Source organism: Hypanus sabinus, chromosome 7 (genome assembly GCF_030144855.1).
Source record: "Hypanus sabinus isolate sHypSab1 chromosome 7, sHypSab1.hap1, whole genome shotgun sequence".
Classification (NCBI taxonomy): Eukaryota; Metazoa; Chordata; class Chondrichthyes; order Myliobatiformes; family Dasyatidae; genus Hypanus; species Hypanus sabinus.
The window spans coordinates 148,104,295-148,125,881 of NC_082712.1; the positions used below are offsets into that span (position 1 = coordinate 148,104,295).

The 21,587-nt window shown below is 38.7% G+C and overlaps 1 protein-coding gene across 2 annotated transcripts in view; it reads left to right on the top strand.

Annotated features, from left to right (window-relative positions):
- caprin1b (cell cycle associated protein 1b) overlaps positions 1 to 21,587 on the top strand; it is an 89,623-nt gene that overhangs the window by 31,936 nt on the left and 36,100 nt on the right. For both annotated transcript variants that reach the window (XM_059975946.1, XM_059975947.1), the window contains exons 2-6: positions 4,033 to 4,095; positions 6,433 to 6,519; positions 8,758 to 8,996; positions 17,308 to 17,390; positions 21,039 to 21,173. In XM_059975946.1, coding sequence (XP_059831929.1) covers positions 4,033 to 4,095; positions 6,433 to 6,519; positions 8,758 to 8,996; positions 17,308 to 17,390; positions 21,039 to 21,173 — 607 coding nt within the window. The remainder of the gene's footprint in view (positions 1 to 4,032; positions 4,096 to 6,432; positions 6,520 to 8,757; positions 8,997 to 17,307; positions 17,391 to 21,038; positions 21,174 to 21,587) is intronic.

Here is a 21,587-nt window from a genome sequence, read left to right on the forward strand (position 1 = left end):
GATAGGTAGATGGAGGGCAATTAGTGTTGAGGGGGCAGTGAGTCTGTAGAAGGATTTGGAAAGATTAGGATAGTAGGCGAAGCAGCAGCACATGGAATATAGTGTAGCAAAGTGTTTGGTCATGCATTTTAGTAGAATATTTTTTAAACATAGAGCAAAATTAAAACTCAGAGGTGCAATAGGACATGGGAGTCCTTGTACAAGATTTCCTGAAGTTTAACTTGCAGGTTAAGTCGATGATAAGGTAGGCAAATGCAATGTTGGCATTTCCTTTCGAGAGGACTAGAATATAAGATAAAGAATTTAAGATGTGGTTTTACAGGGCATTGTTGAGACCACACTCGGGGTATCGTGAGTAATTTTGGGCCCCCTTTAATGTTGGAGAGGTGACTCAGAAGATTGATCTTGTATCAATGTATTGATTTTGTATTAATGTGTCGGAAGCACTTGGGCATGTGCCCACTGTAGTTTAGAAAAATGAGTGTTCTCATTGAAACCGATCGAATATTGAAAGGCCTAAATAGAGTGGATGTTTCCTATGGTGGGTGAGTCTAGGACCAGACATCCATTTAGAACAGAGATGAGAAGGAATTTCTTTAGCCAGCAGGTGGTGAACCTGGAATTCATTGCCACGAATGGGTGTGGAGGCTTTGTCAATGAGTACATTTAAAGCAAAGGTTGATAGGTTATTGGTTAGTGTGTTGGGAAGAATGCAAGAGAATGGGGTTGGGGAGGGATAAAAAAAATCATGGAATGATGGAGCAGACTCTATGGGCCGAGTAGCCTAATTCTGCTCCTATGTCTTGTGGTCTAAAATGGTTCTGGGCAATTTCCTCACTTTCTAGTGGCATAGCATATTAGCCATGAATAAACAATGATAGTTATCTTCCAATTAGTAGGTTCAAATTTCAAGTGCTGCCACAACTACGCTAAATGTGCCCTGTTACAAAATGCACAATAGTTATTTGCCCTGACTACTCTGACAATACTTCAAAACCTGTGATCCCGACCACTAAGAATGATGAGGACAGCAAGTACATGGGAATACAATGTGAAATTTCCCCGCCAGGTGTTACTCATCTTGACTTGGAAGGATTTTGCTGATCTGCCATGGAAGTACTGTTAACTTTTTAAGGTGTGGCTCATTTTTTTCTCTCCCTCTTCCAAAATTAAAGTTCTTTAGACAATGAATGTATGCTTGGCCAATGATGCCCAATTTTTAAAAAAATGGTGATTTTGAAATGCTCACACTATGTATGGTTCTATAGTTTCTTGTGTTAGAATTCTGTTGTAATGTGTGTATAATCCTTGATTCCTGGGTTGTCAACATTAGATTTTAAAAGTAATTTTCTTGAAGTTAACTCCTTGGTTTATAGTGGGCAAGCTGTTGTTTGTTGGTTGTGGTTGACATTTTTTGCCAGTGTCAGTGAGGTCATAGAGAAATGTTTAACTACAGCAGCAGCAAATGACTAGAAAAGTAATAAGTTGCAGTATTGCAAATCGATTAACTTTGTCATAAATATAAAATATTCAGTGAAATATGTTTCTGTCAATAACCAACACAGTATGAGGATATATTGGGTCAGCCTACATGTCAACAACTTACAAACCAGAATGTCTGGACTGTGGGAGGAAACAGGATCATCCAGAGGAAACACACATGGTGGTAGGAAGATTGTACAAACTCATTACAGCAAGTGGTGGGAATTGATCCCTCGAGTTGAAATTAATGTTAGCTGCCACTTTACCATGCCTCCTGGTTTGTAAATTGGTCTGTTTAAGTAGATGGGGAGAATTTTTATTGCTTTCATGAAACACCCTATCCTCATTATATGCAGGGAATATGTCCCTCACAGTCAAAGCATAATGTGAATAATTAGTTAAATGGAGAAAACAGGGATGCATTCTGGAGGGCTTCTTAAATATGTTTTTATCAGTAATTTATTCACATTTTCATACCAATACGACACAAAAGCAGTACCACAAGGCAACATTCATATTATACTTCATCAATTTAAGGTAATATTCAATGTAATAAATCACAGAAAGTTAACATACTAGGGTGTACAGTACTCAAACCCTTAATAGCACAGTTTAGTGAATTGTAAACAAAGAGAGGCTTCATCTTACAGTCTTCTTCGGCCTTTGCTGCCTTGAAACCTGACGCAGTTTTTTCATCCTTACTTATGCAAGTGCGTTTCAGCATGCGCTTCCAGAAAAAGCCCGGTCTCGTCTGCATTAAACATCTGCTTTGGTGTGATGCCTAACTCAGCTATTGTAGCCCGCAACTGCACAGGGTAGCGTTCAGCAGCTTTGTGGTCAGCACTTGCTTGCTCATCACGCACAGCTATATTGTGAAGCCTGTGACGACTAACAAACTTAGAAAACCATCCCCTACTTGCATTAAAGCTAACAATATCACTTGACACTTCCTCACTAGCCCCTGAACAAAGGCGACCGTAATTTCCAAAGCTTTCACACGAAGATGATCAGAACTCGGTGTTTTTTCTTTTGTTTCATGCTTAATGTACAAACTCGATATTTTCTCCATTTTTTGTCCTAATCAGGTTACGCACTTTGGTAACAATCTTTGAAGATAATTGTGATGAATCAATCACTGCATTTTTTATTTTCTCAGCACTTTTCTGTGTTTCTGATCGTGGATTCACCCAGGCGGAAGTAGCGTCCGAGAGCTGTGTTACCTTCACCCGACGGCGCCCTGTTTATAATGTTCAACCTTTTTTCAAGTGTTAAGTTCTCTGCTGCTTGGCTGATGGCCCAGGACTTGCATCCGTCACTTAGGAGACATAATTAAATATTTCAAGCACAAAATTACTGCACCATAGGTAAAAACAACAGAAGTTTAAGAGCATATGATCGCACATCCACGCGTTGCCAAAACTAATGCGAGACTGGTGGGAGTGAGACTGAGATGTGCGCGTGTGACTGGTATTGGTGGGAAAGCAGTGCTTCTCAGCCCAACTGTGAAATGTGCGCACGTGACTTGTATTGGCGGGAAAGCAGTGCTCCTCGCATAACTGAGTTTTGGACGCATATAAGGAGAAGTTGGTAGAAATAGGTTCCTTGTATAACTATGAATCCACATTGTCTGAAGATGCATATAACAAGGACAGGGTGAACTTGTATTTCATATCCAGCTTTTCTCAGTTTGTACATGCAATTTCATCAAATAGTGAAAAAGTAGTTAAAATTGTAAAGTAAATAAACAAGCTAAGAAAATACAATTTCGTAGCAAGCTGAAGGTTACAGAGAAAATTTGTCATTGTTGCTTTTTGCATACTTGTGCGATTTAACTACTTAATATCCTGCTTTTAATTCTAAATTTGCATTAGTTTGTTAGCATGGTACAAATGCAAACTTTAATTAACCATGAGTTAGCTGTCCTTAAAGTGAAGTATTAATTTTGTGGAGGAGTTGGCCTGTCATTATGTATTAGGGCTTTCTCTTCACCCCCCCTCTTCTCCCCCCCCCCCCCATTGTATTGGATAAGGAAATATTGATTAAGCATTGCAGTTAATGTGTTGAAACAGATCTTGTGTTCAAGGCAGTGTCTGCAGTTTTGTAAGAAAAGCTCCATTTGTAGCTCAGCTTTTGTCTGGGCTTTTACACTGTGATAACCAAGAGATGCTCTTTTGAGCTTGTTGCACCTCTGAACTTTTTTTGCTTTTGTCAGTGAAATTGTTCATCTACCACTCGCAAAAGTGTGGATGTGTAGGAACTTTGTTCAGCAAGGTGTTTTCAAAACATGTAGTTCATTTCCTTATTTTGCACCACCCTGGTCCTTCAGATCCTAGGATTACATTCTGTGTGCAAGTTGTACTAACAATTGCATTTTTTCAATGGATTAAAACAGAAACTGAATGTACAGTAAGTAATGTGGGACAATAAAGTTATTATTCAAAATAGCACAATCTAGATAATTGGGTGTTTTCTAGTCTTTGTATTTTGAAGTCTTTTAGCTGCACGGAAATATTTTCAACATTTTTGATCTGGAAATTCTTTTTTTTAAAGGGCAAACTGGACGACTATCAAGAAAGGCTTGACAGAGGGGAAGTACTTAACCAAGACCAACTGGTAAGTAAATTTAGGATTTAAAAAAAAATTGCAGGTGCAAGAGCAGTGTCATTTTTGGAAGTTAACATCTCTCTCCCTCCATTCTGTAATTAGCTGGCCAAATGCAAGGAAGGATAGAAGATCAGAGTTCTTTGCCTTAAGTCATGCAAATTGCATTTGTATGTGCAAGTAAATTTTTTTACAAGCTAATACTGTGGATTGAGTTTAATGTAATTCACAAGTTACTCTGTACCTAACAAAGGTTTGTTTTTTTAATGCTTCATTGCAATTCTGAAGCTTTTAAAAATGTAGGTTTCCTTAAGCAACACAGTGTATAGAAATTATATACGTGCTGCATAAGGAAACCTGCATAACTTACATGAGTACTTTGACAACTCTTTTCTATACTGTTAAAAACTGCCTTTCATTCTGTTTTTGGAAGATTTGCATATGCATATTTTGGCATAAAGTTGGATGGTTTTTGAAAGACATTTGTAATACTGTAATGTTTTTCTATCCCTTTTGTTGGTTAAACAAAAATGGTTAACAAGCTCAGCCTGTGCAATTTCTCCTTAAAACTGAAAAACTTCAATACAGGCGACATCCTACAATTATTTCTACATCTTCCCCACAGTTGCATCCTTATAATATGGTAACTAGAACTACTTGATTCTCCAAGATTGCACAAAGAATATAAAATAAAATATACAATGGAGGAGCAAGAAATTATGTACAGCAAGCTCTGGAGTATATGGACTCACAATTAAAACTGCAAATGCAGGATCTGCTGTCATTTTCAGTGAATACTTTCAACTTTATTGCTAAACCTCAGTGTTTTATGTTCTCTTCTTTTGTTGGCCAAGTGATTAAGGCGTTTGTCTAGTTATCTGAAGGTCGCTAGTTCGAGCCTTGGCTGAGGCTGCGTGTGTGTCCTTGAGCAAGGCACTTAACCACACATTGCTCTGCGATGACACGGGTGCCAGGCTGTATGGGCCCTAATGCCCTTCCCTTGGACAACATTGGTGGCATGGAGAGGAGAGACTTGAAGCTTGGGTAATTGCTGGTCTTCCATATATAAGAAAACCTTGCCCAGGCTTGCGCCTTGGAAACTTTCCAGGGTGCAAATTCATGGTCTATCAAGACTAACTGAGGCCTACACTTCTGAATAAGTATGATCTTATTTGTCTTAGCTATTGTTATGAAGTTGTAACACATTGTCCTAGGTCTTGTATTCTGTACCAAGGCTGATTGGGGTAAGAATTCCATGTGTTTACTTACTGGCCCTCTCCACTTGTGCTCCAGCCTCCCGTAATTTATGGATTAGTACCCTAGGTCTCTTTGTCCTTCACACTTAACAAGATCATACTTATCCAAAAGAAGAGAACATGAAACATTTTGAGGTTTAGCAATAAAGTTTAAAGCATTCACTGAAACTGACAGCAGATCCTGGATTTACAGTTTTAATTGAGAGTCCACATACTCCCGAAGGTGCTGAAGGTAATTTCTTGCTCCTCCTCCTCGTTTTCTTCTGTGCAATCTGGAGGAATGAAACCAATGAGAATTTTGTGTTTATATACTTTGCTTACTATAATTTACTCTTAGTGTTATACTTGTTGCAAAGGCTGTACTAAAGTCGTAATTCAAGTTTAGGGGCATTTCTGGCAGACTTAAGTCCGTATTTGTGGGTTCTAATTATCTTGAATAAATATTTCAAATTAAGCTTTTTATTCATAAATTAAAGCTTGACTCCTGTTTCTAGTTATGTGTTCTGATCTTTGTTTTGCACTTGGCAATATGTTAAAGATTACGCTTTATCCTTTCTGCTTTGCTGTGACTAATCTTCCTTACAATTGGCTGTAGAGACAGTGTGGCATTAATGTTTTTGGATACCATTGTCACCTAAAACTGCACAGTGACAACCAGCATTGATTGCTAGATCTTTGCAAGCAGTTTTTTTTTAATGTCAACATTCTGTCCAAGCTGAATTGAAAATCCATTACACCAAATTTAAATTTTGTAGTTACATTGAGATATCCATTTTATTTTCCCATCTATCCAAGAATATATCTACAGATATGGATAATGAATGAAAGTGAGATTTAGAGTCTACTTTTGCATGTTAAAATCTCAAATTAAACCCCTTCAGTTGGCTTAAATTCTGACAGCATTAAACATTTATTGTTATACATTAGCTTGAATTGATAAAAGAATTCTGCTCTTAACTGCTGAGAATTTCTCACTGCCTAATCATTTGCAAAATCTACAGTTAGAATATGGTAACCTTTAAAACTGAATTTGTGATTATGGTGAGTTGGTGGCCTTTAAAGCTTATGTTATAATATGTGTCTTTGCTTATAGGAAGCTGTTGGAAAGTTACAGGAAGTTGCAAATAATCTGGAGTTTGCTCGTGAACTGCAACGGAGCTTCATTACATTAGGCCAAGATGTAAGTATCCCAAGAGTTGTTTGGGGGAAGGGGGAGTGGTGATGAGCTAGGCTGTTAATTGGATAGAAACTGAAGCATAATTTACAGATTTCGTCACAACTGGGCAATCAGCTTTTTGAAATATGTAAAATGCACTGGTGGGTAAAGGTTATAATAAGTAGCTTCTTCACTGCTGGCGTATGGGTAATCCATTGCTGAATTGCCCACCAGGTTTCTGCTGTAGTCTTGTAAAGGATGGATTTGCGCCAGTTTTCCAAGTACAGAAGCACTGTTAGTAATGGATCTGTCAATACCTAATGGTATAAAGACCCATTCCTGTGCTGATTCCATTACCGTTCTCTTTCCTGAGGCTGTATTCTGCATGTTAAATGAGATACTGGTGTTTTACTTCAAGTCTATTTTTAAATCTGCTCTGGCTGACATTTCTAATATTGTATGTGTGAGAGGGGAAGGATAGGTGTAAACACTTCTGTACCAGTTTATTCCTTTGGGTTCATTTTGTGCTGAAAATTGCTGCCCATGCAAAACATACTTCAGTGGTAATATTTCAGTCCCTTGAAATCTAACTTCTGGAAAAGTATCCTCTTAATGAACATTAATCTGCTATTTCTATTTAGCCATAGAATACTTGTGTAGGAATAACATTGCATTGAATTGTCTATACTTGCTCCTATGGAGAAAAGGGATATGTTGCGTTCTATCTGATCAACATTTCTTGCATTGCGTTCTTGCAATGATACGGCACAACTTAAATAAGAACTTTTATATTTTGCATTGTTTAACAAAACTTGATATTAAGACATCATCTTCTGGGTATGCATCTTTTGCTGTAAGTGGCCTTAGAACATGGCCCAAAAATTGCTCAAATGTTTCTGGAAGGAAACTGATTAACAAACACCTTTCCAGGAACAATTGAGAATTGTTCTGACATCTTTGGTAGACTGCCTAAAACTTCAACAAACAAGATGACAAAAATACTAGAAATGAGATAGAAGTTCAGAATTCTCCCATCTCCATCTTCTGATAGATTAGTGACCAATGTTGATGGTGAGATTGCAAAGTGAAATCGCTGTCTCAATTTAAATTTTTCTCGCTCTGCTTCCTGTAACAATTAATTTTTTCCGGTCCTTTGTCTTGTTGTAATTGCTCGGATGAAACTCCATACACTATTGTGGTAGTTGGGAAGCCACAGTTGGGGAGGATATTTCAGAACCCTTGACTGGATCTGTTCACTGTACCTTTGATCCTTTCTGTCTGCCCCTCTTCCCATTATTTTACTTCCTTTTCTATCTTCTACTGACCATAAGACAGAGGAGCAGAATTGGGCTATATGGGCCATTGAGTCTGCTCCAACTAATCGTTGACATCCTTACTAAACAAGAACTTATTGATCTTTGCTTTAAATATACCCAATGATTTGCCTCCGGCCATCTGTAGTATTAAATTCTACAGGTTCACCACCCTTGAGCTAAAGAAATTCTTCCTCATCCCTGCTCTAAAGGGTCCAAGATTCTCCCACTATTGGAAACATTCTCTCCACATCCACTCTATTTGGGGCCTTCAATATTTAATAGGTTTCAATGAGATTTCCACCCCACTCCCACTTCTAACTGTAGCAAGTATAGACCCAGACTATCAAATGCGTAATCTTTTCATTCCCAGAATCATTCTTGTGAACCTCCTCTGGACCATTTTCTGTCTCAGCAATGTCTTAGAAAAATCTCAGCATTATATCTTTGCCTTTATATTCTAGTCCTTTTGAAATGAATGCAAACATTGCATTTGCCTTCCTGACTACTGGCTCAACTGCGAGTTAACCTTTAGGGAATACTGCAGTAGGACTCCCTCCCAAGGACCTTTGCAACTGATTTTTGAAATTGCTTCCCATTTAGAAAACAGTCTATGCTTTTATTCCTTGACTGAACTTATATTACCGTATATTACCTTAGATCTTCTGCACTTTGGTTGTTGGACAAGCTCAGTTATTAACGTATGCTATTTAGTCTGTGCAGTTTTATTCTTTGGTGCAATGTGAGCATCAACCAGAGGCCAATTTTGATTACTCAATCAAATTGCTTGAGAAAAGATAGTACTGTATAAGCTGAGTTGGGATGCTTGGCTGTTGAGTGCACTTAAGAACCAACCCGGTTTCATTAGCACATTTACTGCCTTGAGTATTGAAGCCTTAGTTGGTTTATTTTTATAAAAATATCCTGTCTTTTTTACAATTCTATGTAGATCCAGAAATCACTGAAAAAAGCAGCTCGTCGGGAACAATTGATGCGAGAAGAAGTGGAGCAAAAACGATTAAAAACAGTCCTTGAGCTACAGTATCTTTTGGACAAATTGGGTGACGATGATACACGCACTGACTTGAAACAAGGTTGGAATGGTTCCACTGTGCTCACTGAAGAAGAATTGGGAATGTTGGATGAATTTTATAAGCTAGTACAACCTGAGAGAGACATGAGCTTAAGGTAATAAATTTATTAACATCCTGTGAAAATATTTTCTCTTATGCTATGAAGAAATTTCTTGTATTATTCATTGTCTTGAATGTTTAAATGGATTTCTAAATAGTTTGATCTTTATCTGATTTAGTTGAAAATAATTTTTTGACTTCAGCTAATACAGTGTAATATTTAATTAGCATATATCTTTATGCTATACAGCATATAGCTGTATACTGTGTAATTTAATTGACAACTTCAGATCAGTGGTTTGCAGGGATGGGAGTTTTAAGCCCTTTAAGATAGAGGACCAGGTCATCTCCAATAATGTGTGCAGAGCACAGTGTTTCAGAACTTAAGTTATTTTTCAGGTTACAGAACTCAGAAGGTTGGTAAATCTACACACAGAAAATGCTGGTGGAACGCAGCAGGCCAGGCAGCATCTGTAGGGAGAAGCACTGTTGGCGTTTCGGGCCGAGTCAGGACGAAGGGTCTCAGCCCAAAACATCGACATTGCTTCTCCCTACAGATGCTGCCTGGCCTGCTGCGTTCCACCAGCATTTTCTGTGTGTTGCTTGAATTTCCAGCATCTGCAGATTTCCTCGTGGTTGGTAAATCTAAGGAGGTTTGAGTTTTAATTTTAAAAGGTACCTTGAAGGATGTGGGAATAAAACTGGAAAGGAAGAAAGAACAGTTAAACTGATTTTCTCAAGCTTTCATATGATCTTATTCCATTTAACGATCTTCAAATAGTAAAATTAAATATTATTAAAGCCTAATTAATGACTTGCAAAGAAAATTTGAAGTGCCTGGAAGAGAAAAACTGGATGAATTTGTCAAGGAGAGGTCTGGTGATGGAAGGCGGGTGTAAATATTGCAGTTGTTTTCCTAACTACAAAAATACAAGTCTTCTGTGCACTTTTGTAGGTTCACTGACTACGCATCTCTTGTTCTGCAGTTAAGATTCTGTAGACTAGTGACCTGGGTTCAATTTCTGCTGCTGCTTGTAAGGAGTTTGTATGTTCTCCCCAAAATTGCATGGTTTTTCTCCAGGTGCTCTGATTTCCTATCAAATCCTAAAGACCTGTTGGGTTCATTGATGATGTAGGTGTAATTGGGTGGCACAAGCTCATTGGGCTGGAGAGACTGTTACCATGCTGTATCTCTAATTGTCATTGTAATTTTAAATTGTTTCTATGTAGACTGACGTGCTTGTTAGAGGCCCTTTTTTTGCCTTTATTTTAGTCTCCAGTCCTAAAGCCTGCAACTGGAAGGAAGGTCTCCGCTGTCTGCTTTGCCCACGCTCAAATCTCTTCAGCTTTCTCTTCACCCCATTGTAGTTAACTTTCCAATTAATAAATTTGACTTTGTTTTGCTTCCTCTCTTTAGCTACTTAAGTCTTTTGTAAGGATCGTCATCAAACCTCTGGTGCACTTGAGTTCCCAGAAATTTGTCCAACAGTTCCTTTTTCTTTGTTGGATCAAAAGTGGGTACAGTACTACATTCGAACTGGTCAGGGTACCTGGCCACGTGCTGAAGACTTGTGCTCACCAACTGGCTGGTGTGTTCACTGTTATCTTTTAACATTTCACTTTGGCAGTGTGGTACCCAACTGCTTCAAGCAGGATTTAATTATACTAGTGCCCAAGAAGAACAGTCTTAATGACTGTTGCCCAGTTGCATCTATGATGATGAAGTGTCTTGAGGGGCTTCAGGAGGGCACAGAGCGACCACTCTCCGCTGAACATTGACGGCTGCTCGGTAGAAATCGTTAAGAGCACCTAATTTCTTGGTGTTCATCTGGCTGAGAATCTCACCTGGTCCCTCAACACCAACTCCATAGCAAAGAAAGCCCAGCAACGTCTCTGCTTTCTGTGAAGGCTGCGGAAAGTCCATCTCCCACCCCCCCCCCCCCATCCTCACCACATTCTACGGAGGTTGTATTGAGAGCATCGTGAGCAGCTGCATCACTGCCTGGTTCGGAAATTGCACCATCTCGGATCGCAAGACCCTGCAGCAGATAGTGAGGTCAGCTGAGAAGATCATCAGGGTCTCTCTTCCCGCCATTACAGACATTTACATCACATGCTGTATCCGCAAAGCAAGCAGCATTATGAACAACCCCACGCACCCCTCATACAAGCTTTTCTCCCTCCTGCCATCTGGGAAAAGGCACGGAAGCATTTGGGCTCTCACGACCAGACTTTAACAGTTTCTTCCCCAAGCCATCAGACTCCTCAATACCCAGAGTCTGGACTGACACCAAATTACTGCCCTCTACTGTGCCTATTGTCTTGTTTATTATTTATTGTAATGCCTGCACTGTTTTGTGCTCTTTATGCAGTCCTGGGTAGGTCTGTAGTGTAGTGTAGCTTTTTTGTGTTGTTTTACATAGTTCAGTGTAGTTTTTGTGTTGTTTCATGTAGCACCATGGTCCTGAAAAACGTCTGGTTTTTACTGTGTACTGTACCAGCAGTTATGCTCGAAATGACAATAAAAAGTGACTTGACTTGAAACATAACAGCTCCTGCCTGAGAGGCGACTTGGAACAGGTCCACAGCAGATGCCATCTCATTGGCTCTTCATTGCTTACAGCTCAGCATTGAATATCATCATCCCTTCAAACTAATCAAAAAGCTCCCATGACCTTGGCCTCAGTACCTCCTTGTGAAATTGGATCCTGGATTTCCTCACCTGTAGACCTCAGTCATTTTGGATTGGCAAAAACATATCCATGATCTCCTTGAGCACAGGTGCATCACATCTGTGTGCTTAGCCCCCTGCTCTCCTTGCTTTACACCTATAACTGTGGATTAGCACAGCTCCAATAAGAGTTTGCTGATGATGCCATTGTTGTGGGTCCTATCAAAGGTGGTGAAGAATCAGCAAACGGGAGGGAGATTGAAAGCTTGGCTGAGTGATGTCATTGCAGCAACTGCTCGCTCAGTGTAAGAAAGATGAGACTTCAGGTGAGGGAAGCCAAAGGTCCATGAGCCAGTCAGTCCTCAATGGAGGCTCAGGCGGGGAGAGTTAGCAACTTTATATTCCTGGGGTTACTATTTCAGAGTGCCTATCCTGGACTCAGCATATAAGTGCAGAGGTGAAGGTGAAGCAGTGCCTGTACTTCCTTGGGTGTCTTGCAGAGATTCAGCATGACACCAAATACTTTGACAAACTTCTATAGATATGTTATGGGCAGTGTATTGAATGGATGCATCACAGCCTGGTATGGGAAAAGCCTACAAAAGGTAATGGATTTGGCTCAGTGCCTCACTGGTAAAGCTTTCCCAGCCATTGAGCACATCTACATGAAATGCTGTCGTAGGAAATCAGCATCCATTATCAGAAATTCTCACAACCTAGACCTTGCTTTTTTCTTGCTGCTGCCATCAGGTAGAAGGTATGGGAGCCCCTGAACTCACACCAGATTCAAGAATGGTTACCCTCCCATAATCAACAGGTTCTTGAACAAAGAGGGCAACTATACTCCTTGCCCATCCATTGACATGTTCCCATAACTAATTATCTTACTTCAAGGACTCATCACGTTGTTATTTCATGTTCCTGTTATTTATATTTCTGTTTGCCCAGTTTGTTGTCTTCTACAGTCTGGTTGATCTTTCTTTGATCTAGTTATAGTTGCTGTTCTCTAGATTGGCAGTATACTCGCAGGAAAATGAATCTCGGTTGTATGTGGTGACATATATGTACTCTGGTAACAAAATTTACTTTGAACTTTGAGAACATGCTGACCATATTTTAGTCATTTTTCATTGGGATATCTAATATCCCAGATTATAATTGCCCTATAATCTTAACTCTGCTTTTTCTTGCATAATTGGTTGCCAGAGCTCTCCCACACTTTGGTGACTGATGGAATACACCAGCAAAATAATGCTACTTCTATTCCTTTCTTCTAACTAAAATGATTCTGTCTATTCCCCTTACCTCATACCTCTTCTCATCTGCCTGTCACCTTCCCCTGATCCCCCTCTTCTTTCCCTTTCTCCTATGGCCCATTCTCCTCTTCTATCAGATTCCTCCATTTCCAGCCTTTGTTTCCCACCCATCACCTTCTATCTATCCTCCTTTTCCCTACCTCCTTATTCTGGTGTCTTCCCCTTTCGTTTCCAGTTCTGAAGAAAGGTCGCTGCCCGAAATGTTGACCATTTATTCATTTTCATGGATGCTGTTGACCTGCTGAGTTCCTCCAGCATTTTGTGTGTTCTCTTGGATTTCCAGCCTCTGCAAAGTTTGTGTTTATGGTTTTGTGTTTGACCTTTGCTGTCTTCTCTCCAGTATTTTTTTCATCAATACCAATATCCCTTCTCAATCTTCTCTAGTCTTTCCCAAACACTTGATATCCTGAAATGCTTAATCCCAAGCAAATCAAATCAAAACTGCAGTGCTGGAATCTGAAAATTTTAAAAAATGCTGCAAAAATTTAGTTGCATAGGCAATGTCTAGGTCAGAGATCTATTATCAAAACTCTTAAGTACAGATCGGGCGCTTCAATTTGAAACATTTCCCGATCCATATTTAACACTCAATGCAGCATCTTTTTCAGCCAATGTTTATTATGAATGGTTTAGAGGGTTTCAGTTAAAAGTAGAGATTGGATAGGCTTGGTTTGTTTTCCTTGGTGCAAAAGTAACTGAGGGATAGAGGTACATAGAATTAGAGGCTGAGATAGACAGAGTTTCCAGTGGTAGGGTGTCTTAAGAAGGCAGAGGTTCAAGGTTGGAGGAGAGATTTAAAAGGGAACTGAGGGTATTTTTATACAGTAGTTGGTATCTGAATTGAATTTCCTGAGGAGGTGGTGCAGACAGGAACAATAATAACATTTAAGAGGCCTGTCTTCCAATGAGCACATTGGATTCATTCCCATTGAGGTGTAGTCCTTCTGTCTTCAAGAGGTGTTGTCTTCCCCCGAAATTTGCTGCATTCATGACCAATTTAGGCCGTTACTCCTGTGCTATTTTCTAAAATGTCAACCTTTTGAAGATTGACATTCTCTAGCTCCCTGACTTTCTGCCTTAGCTGTGCTATTGTTGCTGATACAACCTCTGGCTAGTTACTTCCCCCTTCAAGTTGTTCAGCTTTCTTTCAGTAGCATCCTTGAACTTAAACCAAGGAGACATCATACCATTGTGGAGTTGGAACTATAATGATGCAAATGGCTACGTTTCCCCTCCCCCCCCCCCCACCCCCCATCACCACCATTGATAAATCTGGTGGTCAGTGTGGCGGCTGCAGTTATCAGCCGCACCATCAACTGGGCATATTAAAGTGTCCTGTAGCCGACCATCCTCCTGATAATCTGGTAAAACGACTGAGCTGTTGTATTATACCAGCCTAAGTAGATGGGACTGGATGATTGATTTGGGCCATTCTGCTTACAGCCAGAGGGGTGTTCTCTGGAGCTGCTTCCTTTTTATGCTGTATCTTTTTAAGGAGAGGAATGTTTTTTCTCCCCTGCAATTTACTACAGACTGGCCAGCATCAAATATAAACCGCAGTCAGGAGATGAGTGGTGTCTCTTGGTTTGAGGAGTATTTTTCTATGTTGTTGTAACCAATTTCTGTTTAGCTGATTCAAGTTTGGGCTCTAGAATAGTTCTGTTAAGTTTGTAAATAAACCCCTATTTGTTTCACCTTTATCTGCTCTCCCGGTTTTATGCTTACCCTGGTCCTTCAGTTTTCATTTGGCTTCCTCCCCTCTTGCACAGCTGTGATGTTTGTGCTGTAACACTTCTGACTGGCAGCACTTAGCCAAGAAGCCATCGTTCTCATCAGTATCCAAGGGATAAATCTGTCTGATGGAGATTGAGGGGATTGCAGTGCTACCATGTTCATTTCATTTAATAAGACAAAGTGAATATCTCTGGCATTAGATCATGACTTGGTTCTGCTAATTACAAAGATGCCTGCACAGTAGATAAATGGGGGCAGTTGGAGAGAGAGGTAACTAAGGGGAATTATAAAAGGTGTAAAGTGTAGGGCAAAGCTATTGTTGGGAAACCCAAAAAGAGAATTAACTTTACAGGTAACCAGTCAGTGAATCAGCTTGGCTCCTCTAATACTTCAAGACTGCCCTATCATTCAAAATGACTGTGGTGTTGTGCCAGTTCTTAAGTCTCAATTCTGTTTTTTTTTAAATGTTTCTACAGGCTGTCCCCAGGTTATGTTGGGGTGCTGTTCCTGAGAATAGTTCATAATTTGGTAATGAACAAAGGCACTGTGTGGGAGAGTTAGTTTGCAAAGTTCAGAGTAAATTTATTGTCAAAGTACATGTATGTCATCAAATACTACCCTGAGATTCATTTTCTTGCAGGCACTCATAATAGAACAAAGAAATACAATTGAATCAATGAAAAACTACACATAGTAACTGACAACCAATGTACAAAAGAAGATAAAGTGCAAATACAAACAATAAGTAAATAAACAATACTGAGGACGTAAGTTGTAGTTTTGATGAAAGCGTGAGCAGAAGAGCAGAGGCCAGCCAGTCTTGCTGGCTCAGTTATTGAGACTGCTTAATGCTGCCAGCCCTGTTCAGCTTGACCCAGCCCAAAATTGTTGCAGCACCTGGAAGGGGTGGGGGTTGGAAAGAGGCATGTGGAAGTGCTCTATTGTGAACCAGAAGATTCAAGCAACATTTGGTAAATACATTCCCACACAGCCTGGTGGTGTCGCAAAAACTCAGTGAAATACAGGGATTTCCATAAATCATGGGTTTGTAACCTGGGAAGGACATGAATTTTTTAAATACCTTCAGTGCTATGAGCCCCCAAAATCCATTGAAGTGTTGCTTTCCAGTCCACTCCAATTGTACGTGACCATCAGCTAATCTTGTAACTGTCACCTCATTTGAGATTTGCCCACATGTGGGAAAACTTCCTCAGGCTATTACATGATTAAGTAAGAGCACTCCTCGCTCTTCTAAACTCCAAAGAATAGAAGTCCAATTTCTGTAGCACCAGATGATGCTGTCCTTAATAGAATCCAGTCTTTAAAAGTGGAGTCTGATTGATAGTTAAAGTAATTGCCTGTTCACTTTAAAAAGCTGTATTCACATTTCAAATGTTTGCACAGAAACAGTATCTATATTATGGAATGAGCAAATGATAGGATGTCAAAATATTTACCTGAACCTATTGTCAATTAACCATTTATAAAAAGTTGAGTAGAATGCTACAAACTTTAGAAACTTTGGAAAGTTTATGAATATGGAGATAACATTTTTCCTCATACCACTCACTTCAGTAGCAATTAAATATTCATAGCATCTTTCCAGTAAATACTAAGAAACTTGGTGAAATTTCTATTCAAATTAAATGAATGGGAAGATGCACAGCATTCTACTTTGTTTTTTTTTGCGCTATAGTCTGTATTCTTGCTAACGTGCTCTTGAACGGCTTTCCAGGGTTTCTATTTTTATCATTCGATGAAAACATGCTAGAAGCACTTGGCTTGGCAGCAACAGTGGAGGGAATCAGAATAATTCTGCTTTTAAAAAGTTCAACACCTTTTTGGGAGGATTCAGAGCATAATGATCCAATTGCTTAGTAATTATGAATCTTGTCTTCATTTTCACTTGGACAGTTGTCGGATCAGTAAATCACTGAAGCAACCACTTTCATGGAAGAGTGTGCAAGTGCTAATCATGTGAACTCCCTATAATTGATAGTGTAGAGTCCATGGCATGATCAGAATTTAGACATGTTGATGCTGTGATTTGTTGATAGGTGGGCAGCATAGGTTGGTATTTCCTGGCTATGCTGTAAAGAGTTGATAATGTCTTTTGTAAGAGAATTTTACTGAGTTTCTCCTGGTCAATGTAAACAATCCTGCTTCGATGATTTTAATACAGTACCTTTTATGTGTGTGTGTATATTTTTTTAAATCAGTTTGCTCTGTGTGGCACTCCTTGTTTTGAATCTGTTGTGTTGTGCTAACAGGTTTACATTTCAGAAACTTAGGGTAACCAGAAAGCATTTCACACCAGGAATTCTTTCCACTGGAGATGTATTCCTATTTCTCCAAACAGGCTACTTCACCTCTGTCCTCTTCCCCCACTGAACTTCCTGCAGTGCACGTACCAGTGCAACATTGTGTTCATCTCACGTGTATGATAATATAGGTTATACTTGAGAGATGAGAATGAGTACTTAAGGTGAAGTTGACCATTTTTCTTTTCTGCAAGATGAAATGTCAGAATTTGCTTTGATTATTTAAATTTTAGTACTCAATTTTAAAATTAATAAATGTTCCAGAAATAACCATTTGATGTTATGTGCTCTCAGAGCTTAACCTTTTTATTTTATGGTTAACAGACTATGCGAACAATTTGAACAAGCATCAGTACACTTATGGGATCTACTGGAAGGCAAAGACAAGAAAGTTGGGGCCACAACTTGTGAGTATCTGATCTTTGGCAGGACAAAATAAGAAAGACTGTAAAGTATATTTTGCTCTGTTCCTGGGTATTCTTTATTTTCATCCTTTATCCGCGGCACATGCAGGGTTCAAGTTATGACAAACTTGCTAATTTTCATAGCTCAAAGGAAACAGTAATGTAGCAATGGGAGGGTCTCAATTTGTGACATTGTACTTTGTAATTATAATTGGTAGTTTGAGTTTATTTGACACAAAAGAAATCAAGCCATCTCAAAATATTTGCAAATAATTTTGAAGTCAGGGTGCTTTTAGTGAAGGTAGTGTCTTTAAGGATGGGTTGTGTTTGAGTAGAGTTTAGCTCTGTTGGAAATCTTTTGAACAATTCTGTGGCTTGGGCTTAGCCTAAGATCATCTGATACTAATTTGTACAGTGGTTTGTTATACAAGTTTGGTTGCAAGGTTTAGATATGTGAGTTTTAGGGAATTTTTTTGAACAGGGTAAATTTAGGATTCAGTATTTTTTTTTGCTATGTTAAACTTGTTGCTTTATGGTCTGAGGTTTGGTCAAATACACCTTCAAAAATTTCACAAGGAAGTTTACAGTATGTTTTCGTAAACTTGTGCTTGTTTATTCTTATCCTTTGTTTAAAAAAAATCCATTGAAGTTCAAATCAGAAGCTAACTTTATTCTCAGCATAGTTTTTGATTATAGGAAGCCCTTTCATTAATGCTTCCTAAACTATCTTTTTATCATTCAGCTGCTTAAATTAAGTTGTGTATGTTGTTATTAATGCTGAAATTTGAATAAATACACTCGACAGAAATTGTTTAAATGAAGTACTTGAGAATTTTTTTAAAATAAATCAAAATGCATGTTTATGCCACTTGGTCAATGGGATTTTCAAGTGTGCTGAAGTAGTTACCATGCTTAATAAGTTCAAAGTAGCATTTTTGTAATTGACAAGTCTCATTTCAAATTATAGTTTGCTCTACCTGAAAGATCAATCTACAATAAATGGAGGCCCAAGTGATGGTTTATATAGAAACATAGAAAATAGGTGCAGGAGTAGGCCATTCGGCCCTTTGAGCCTGCACCGCCATTCAGTATGATCATGGCTGATCATCCAACTCAGAACCCTGTACCTGCTTTCTCTCCATACCCCCTGATCCCTTTAGCCACAAGGGCCATATCTAACTTCCTCTTAAATATAGCCGATGAACCGGCCTCAACTGTTTACTGTGGCAGAGAATTCCACAGATTCACCACTCTCTGTGAAGAAGTTTTTCCTCATCTCGGTCCTAAAAGGCTTCCCCTTTATCCTTAAACTGTGACCCCTCGTTCTGTACTTCCCCAACATCGGAAACAATCTTCCTGCATCTAGCCTGTCCAATCCCTTTAGAATTTTATGCGTTTCAATAAGATCCCCCCCCCCCCCCCCCCCAATCTTCTAAATTCCAGTGAGTATAAGCCTAGTCGATCCAGTCTTTCTTCATATGAAAGTCCTGCCATCCCAGGAATCAATCTGGTGAACCTTCTTTGTATGGCAAGAATGTCTTTCCTCAGATTAGAGGACCAAAACTGCACACAATACTCCAAGTGCGGTCTCACCAAGGCCTTGTACAACTGCAGTAGAACCTCCCTGTCCCTGTACTCAAATCTTTTTGCTATGAATGCCAACATACCATTTGCCTTTTTCACCGCCTGCTGTACCTACATGTCCACCTTCAATGACTGGTGTACAATGACACCATTGTTTGGGCCTTTGTATTTAAGTTAAACGTTTAGTACTCAAAACAAATTTCACAAATCTTTTGTGAGCACTATTCATCTATTCATTAGTCTTTATCTCAGTTACAAGGATTTTCAGTGCAGTGAGGGGGGGGGGAACTGAAAAAAAATTCTGAAGATGCTACTTATTATCATATTCCTCTGTTTAAATTAACAACAAAAACTCTAGTTAGGATAAAATGCTTCGATCTGATACATTAACAAAGAAATTGTCATATTAAGCTTATTTGCTTTAGACAAATGGAATTGGAATTACTCTTATGCTCTCCTATTCAAGCAAGAATATACATTTTTTTAAACCCCTATTTGATAAGAGGAACTTGAGCAACTGGTTACACCAAGGGCAGTGTCTGTGGAATCAGCTGGCTGAGACACGTACAATAACTTTTAAAAGACAATCGTATAGGTACTAATTGGAAAGGTTTAGAAAGTTATGACCAAATGCTGGCAAATGGGGCTAATTTGGATGGGTCATCTTGGTTGGTATGGACCATTTGAGTGGAAAGGCTTGTTTCTGTGCTCTTATGTTCCAGGAAGATGTGCCTTTGAATTCAACAAAACACTCTTTTGGTGGTGGCTAGTTGAGGAAAAGTTGAGATTTTTTTTCATTTAAATGATGTAGGATATCGTGAAGAACTTTTGTATTTGTTATTAAAATGTAATCATTTGTGTAAGGGATAGAAATAATGATGCTGAAAGACTGAACTTTTTGTATGGGGTTTTGTAGAAGATAGTGGTAGAGGAATTTATTTGGCTGTATTTCAATGAGGTTGGATTTAGAACTACAGTTGATGCAAACCTTCAATTTGTATTTAGTGGAAGGTAGCATTAAAATGTATATTAATGTAATGGTTATTATACATTATAGCTCATGGCCATTGACTGGCTAGATGAATGGAAATTTCATTTGATAGGAAATTCAAAAACAACAAAAATACAGTAGACTGAGCAATATAGTATAGTTTTTAAGTGTTGCACATCAGAAACTGCTACTGAAATATGTTCACAAATTTTTATTAAGTTCAAAATAAATTTATTAGCGAAGTGCATATGTCACAATGTACAACCCTGATTCACTTTCTTGTGGGATACCCAATTAATCCATAATAAAATAATAACCGTAGCAAAGTAACTGAAGGACTGCACCAACTGGATGTTCAACCAGTGTGCAAATGCAGAAATAATAATAAATAAAGCAATACAAATCAAATATGATTAAAAGTCCTTGAAAGTGAGTCCATAGGTTTTGGCAACATTTCATTGATGGGTTAAGTGAAATGGAGTAAAGTTATCTCTTTTGAATCATGGGCTTGATGGTTGGTAACTTTTCCTGAACCTGGTGGTGCGAGTCTTGAGGCTGCTGTACCACCTATCTGATGACAACAGCAAGAAGAGAGCATGTGGGGTCCTTGATGATGGATGCTGTTTTGTGTGGATGTGCTGATTGATGGGGAGGCCTTTACTCGTATTGCTCTGCATGATGCCCTAGGACTGTAAAGGTCACAGAGCACATCTGAAGATTATGGATACTCCAATACATAGATATTTCAGTAGAAACTGGCAGCAGTAAAGCTGTATTGTTAAACCTACAATAAAATTTTGGAGGACAATATGATTATACATAATTCTAGACCTCTTGCTTTAGAGAAAATATGCACATTTTTAAAAGGGTTCACATCAAATTCACTGGTATGACTCCAAGGAAGAGGACAGTTAAATGAATGACACATGAAAGTTGAGGTTATTATCCAGAGTAGAAAAGTAGAAAGAAAATTTGATGATCAATATTTTGAAGGATTTAAAGAGTGAATTGAATTTAATGAGCATTGTGATTTGCTTTCAGAAGAGTCAAGTGATGAACTAATTTCTAATTTCTAGACAAGAACCTTAAGGCAATTGTCAATAGACTCCTACAGAGTGGCTATTTTGACAGTATTCATAATCACCAGAATGGTGTATGTGAAGAGGAGGAACCTTCACCAGTGCCTGTTGAGGAACAGCCTCCAGAACCAGGTAAGAAGCTAGTCTGTATGGTCTTTTACAGTAAAAGAATATTTGAGAGATATATATTAAATTCAAATATATTGCTTTTTGTGTAACAGACACTCAGTGCTGCAGTTGTCACTAACCAAGTGTCTGTTATTACACTTTCCCTTTCTTACACCCCAGCTCTCGAATCCTCATAATTTTGTTCGGATCTAACCTGATTTTTTAATATTTTGTATCTTCTGCATAGAAAATTAATAAGGCGTATGGGTACGTGGCTTTTTAAATAACTAAAGTAATACTGGATTTTAATTGAATATTTATGTAATTTACCTTATGACATGGATGCCTTCTATACGAACATATACATTGACATATATAACGTATACGTTGATGTCGTATAAATGACATTAACATACTAGTTAATGTCATTTGCCCACT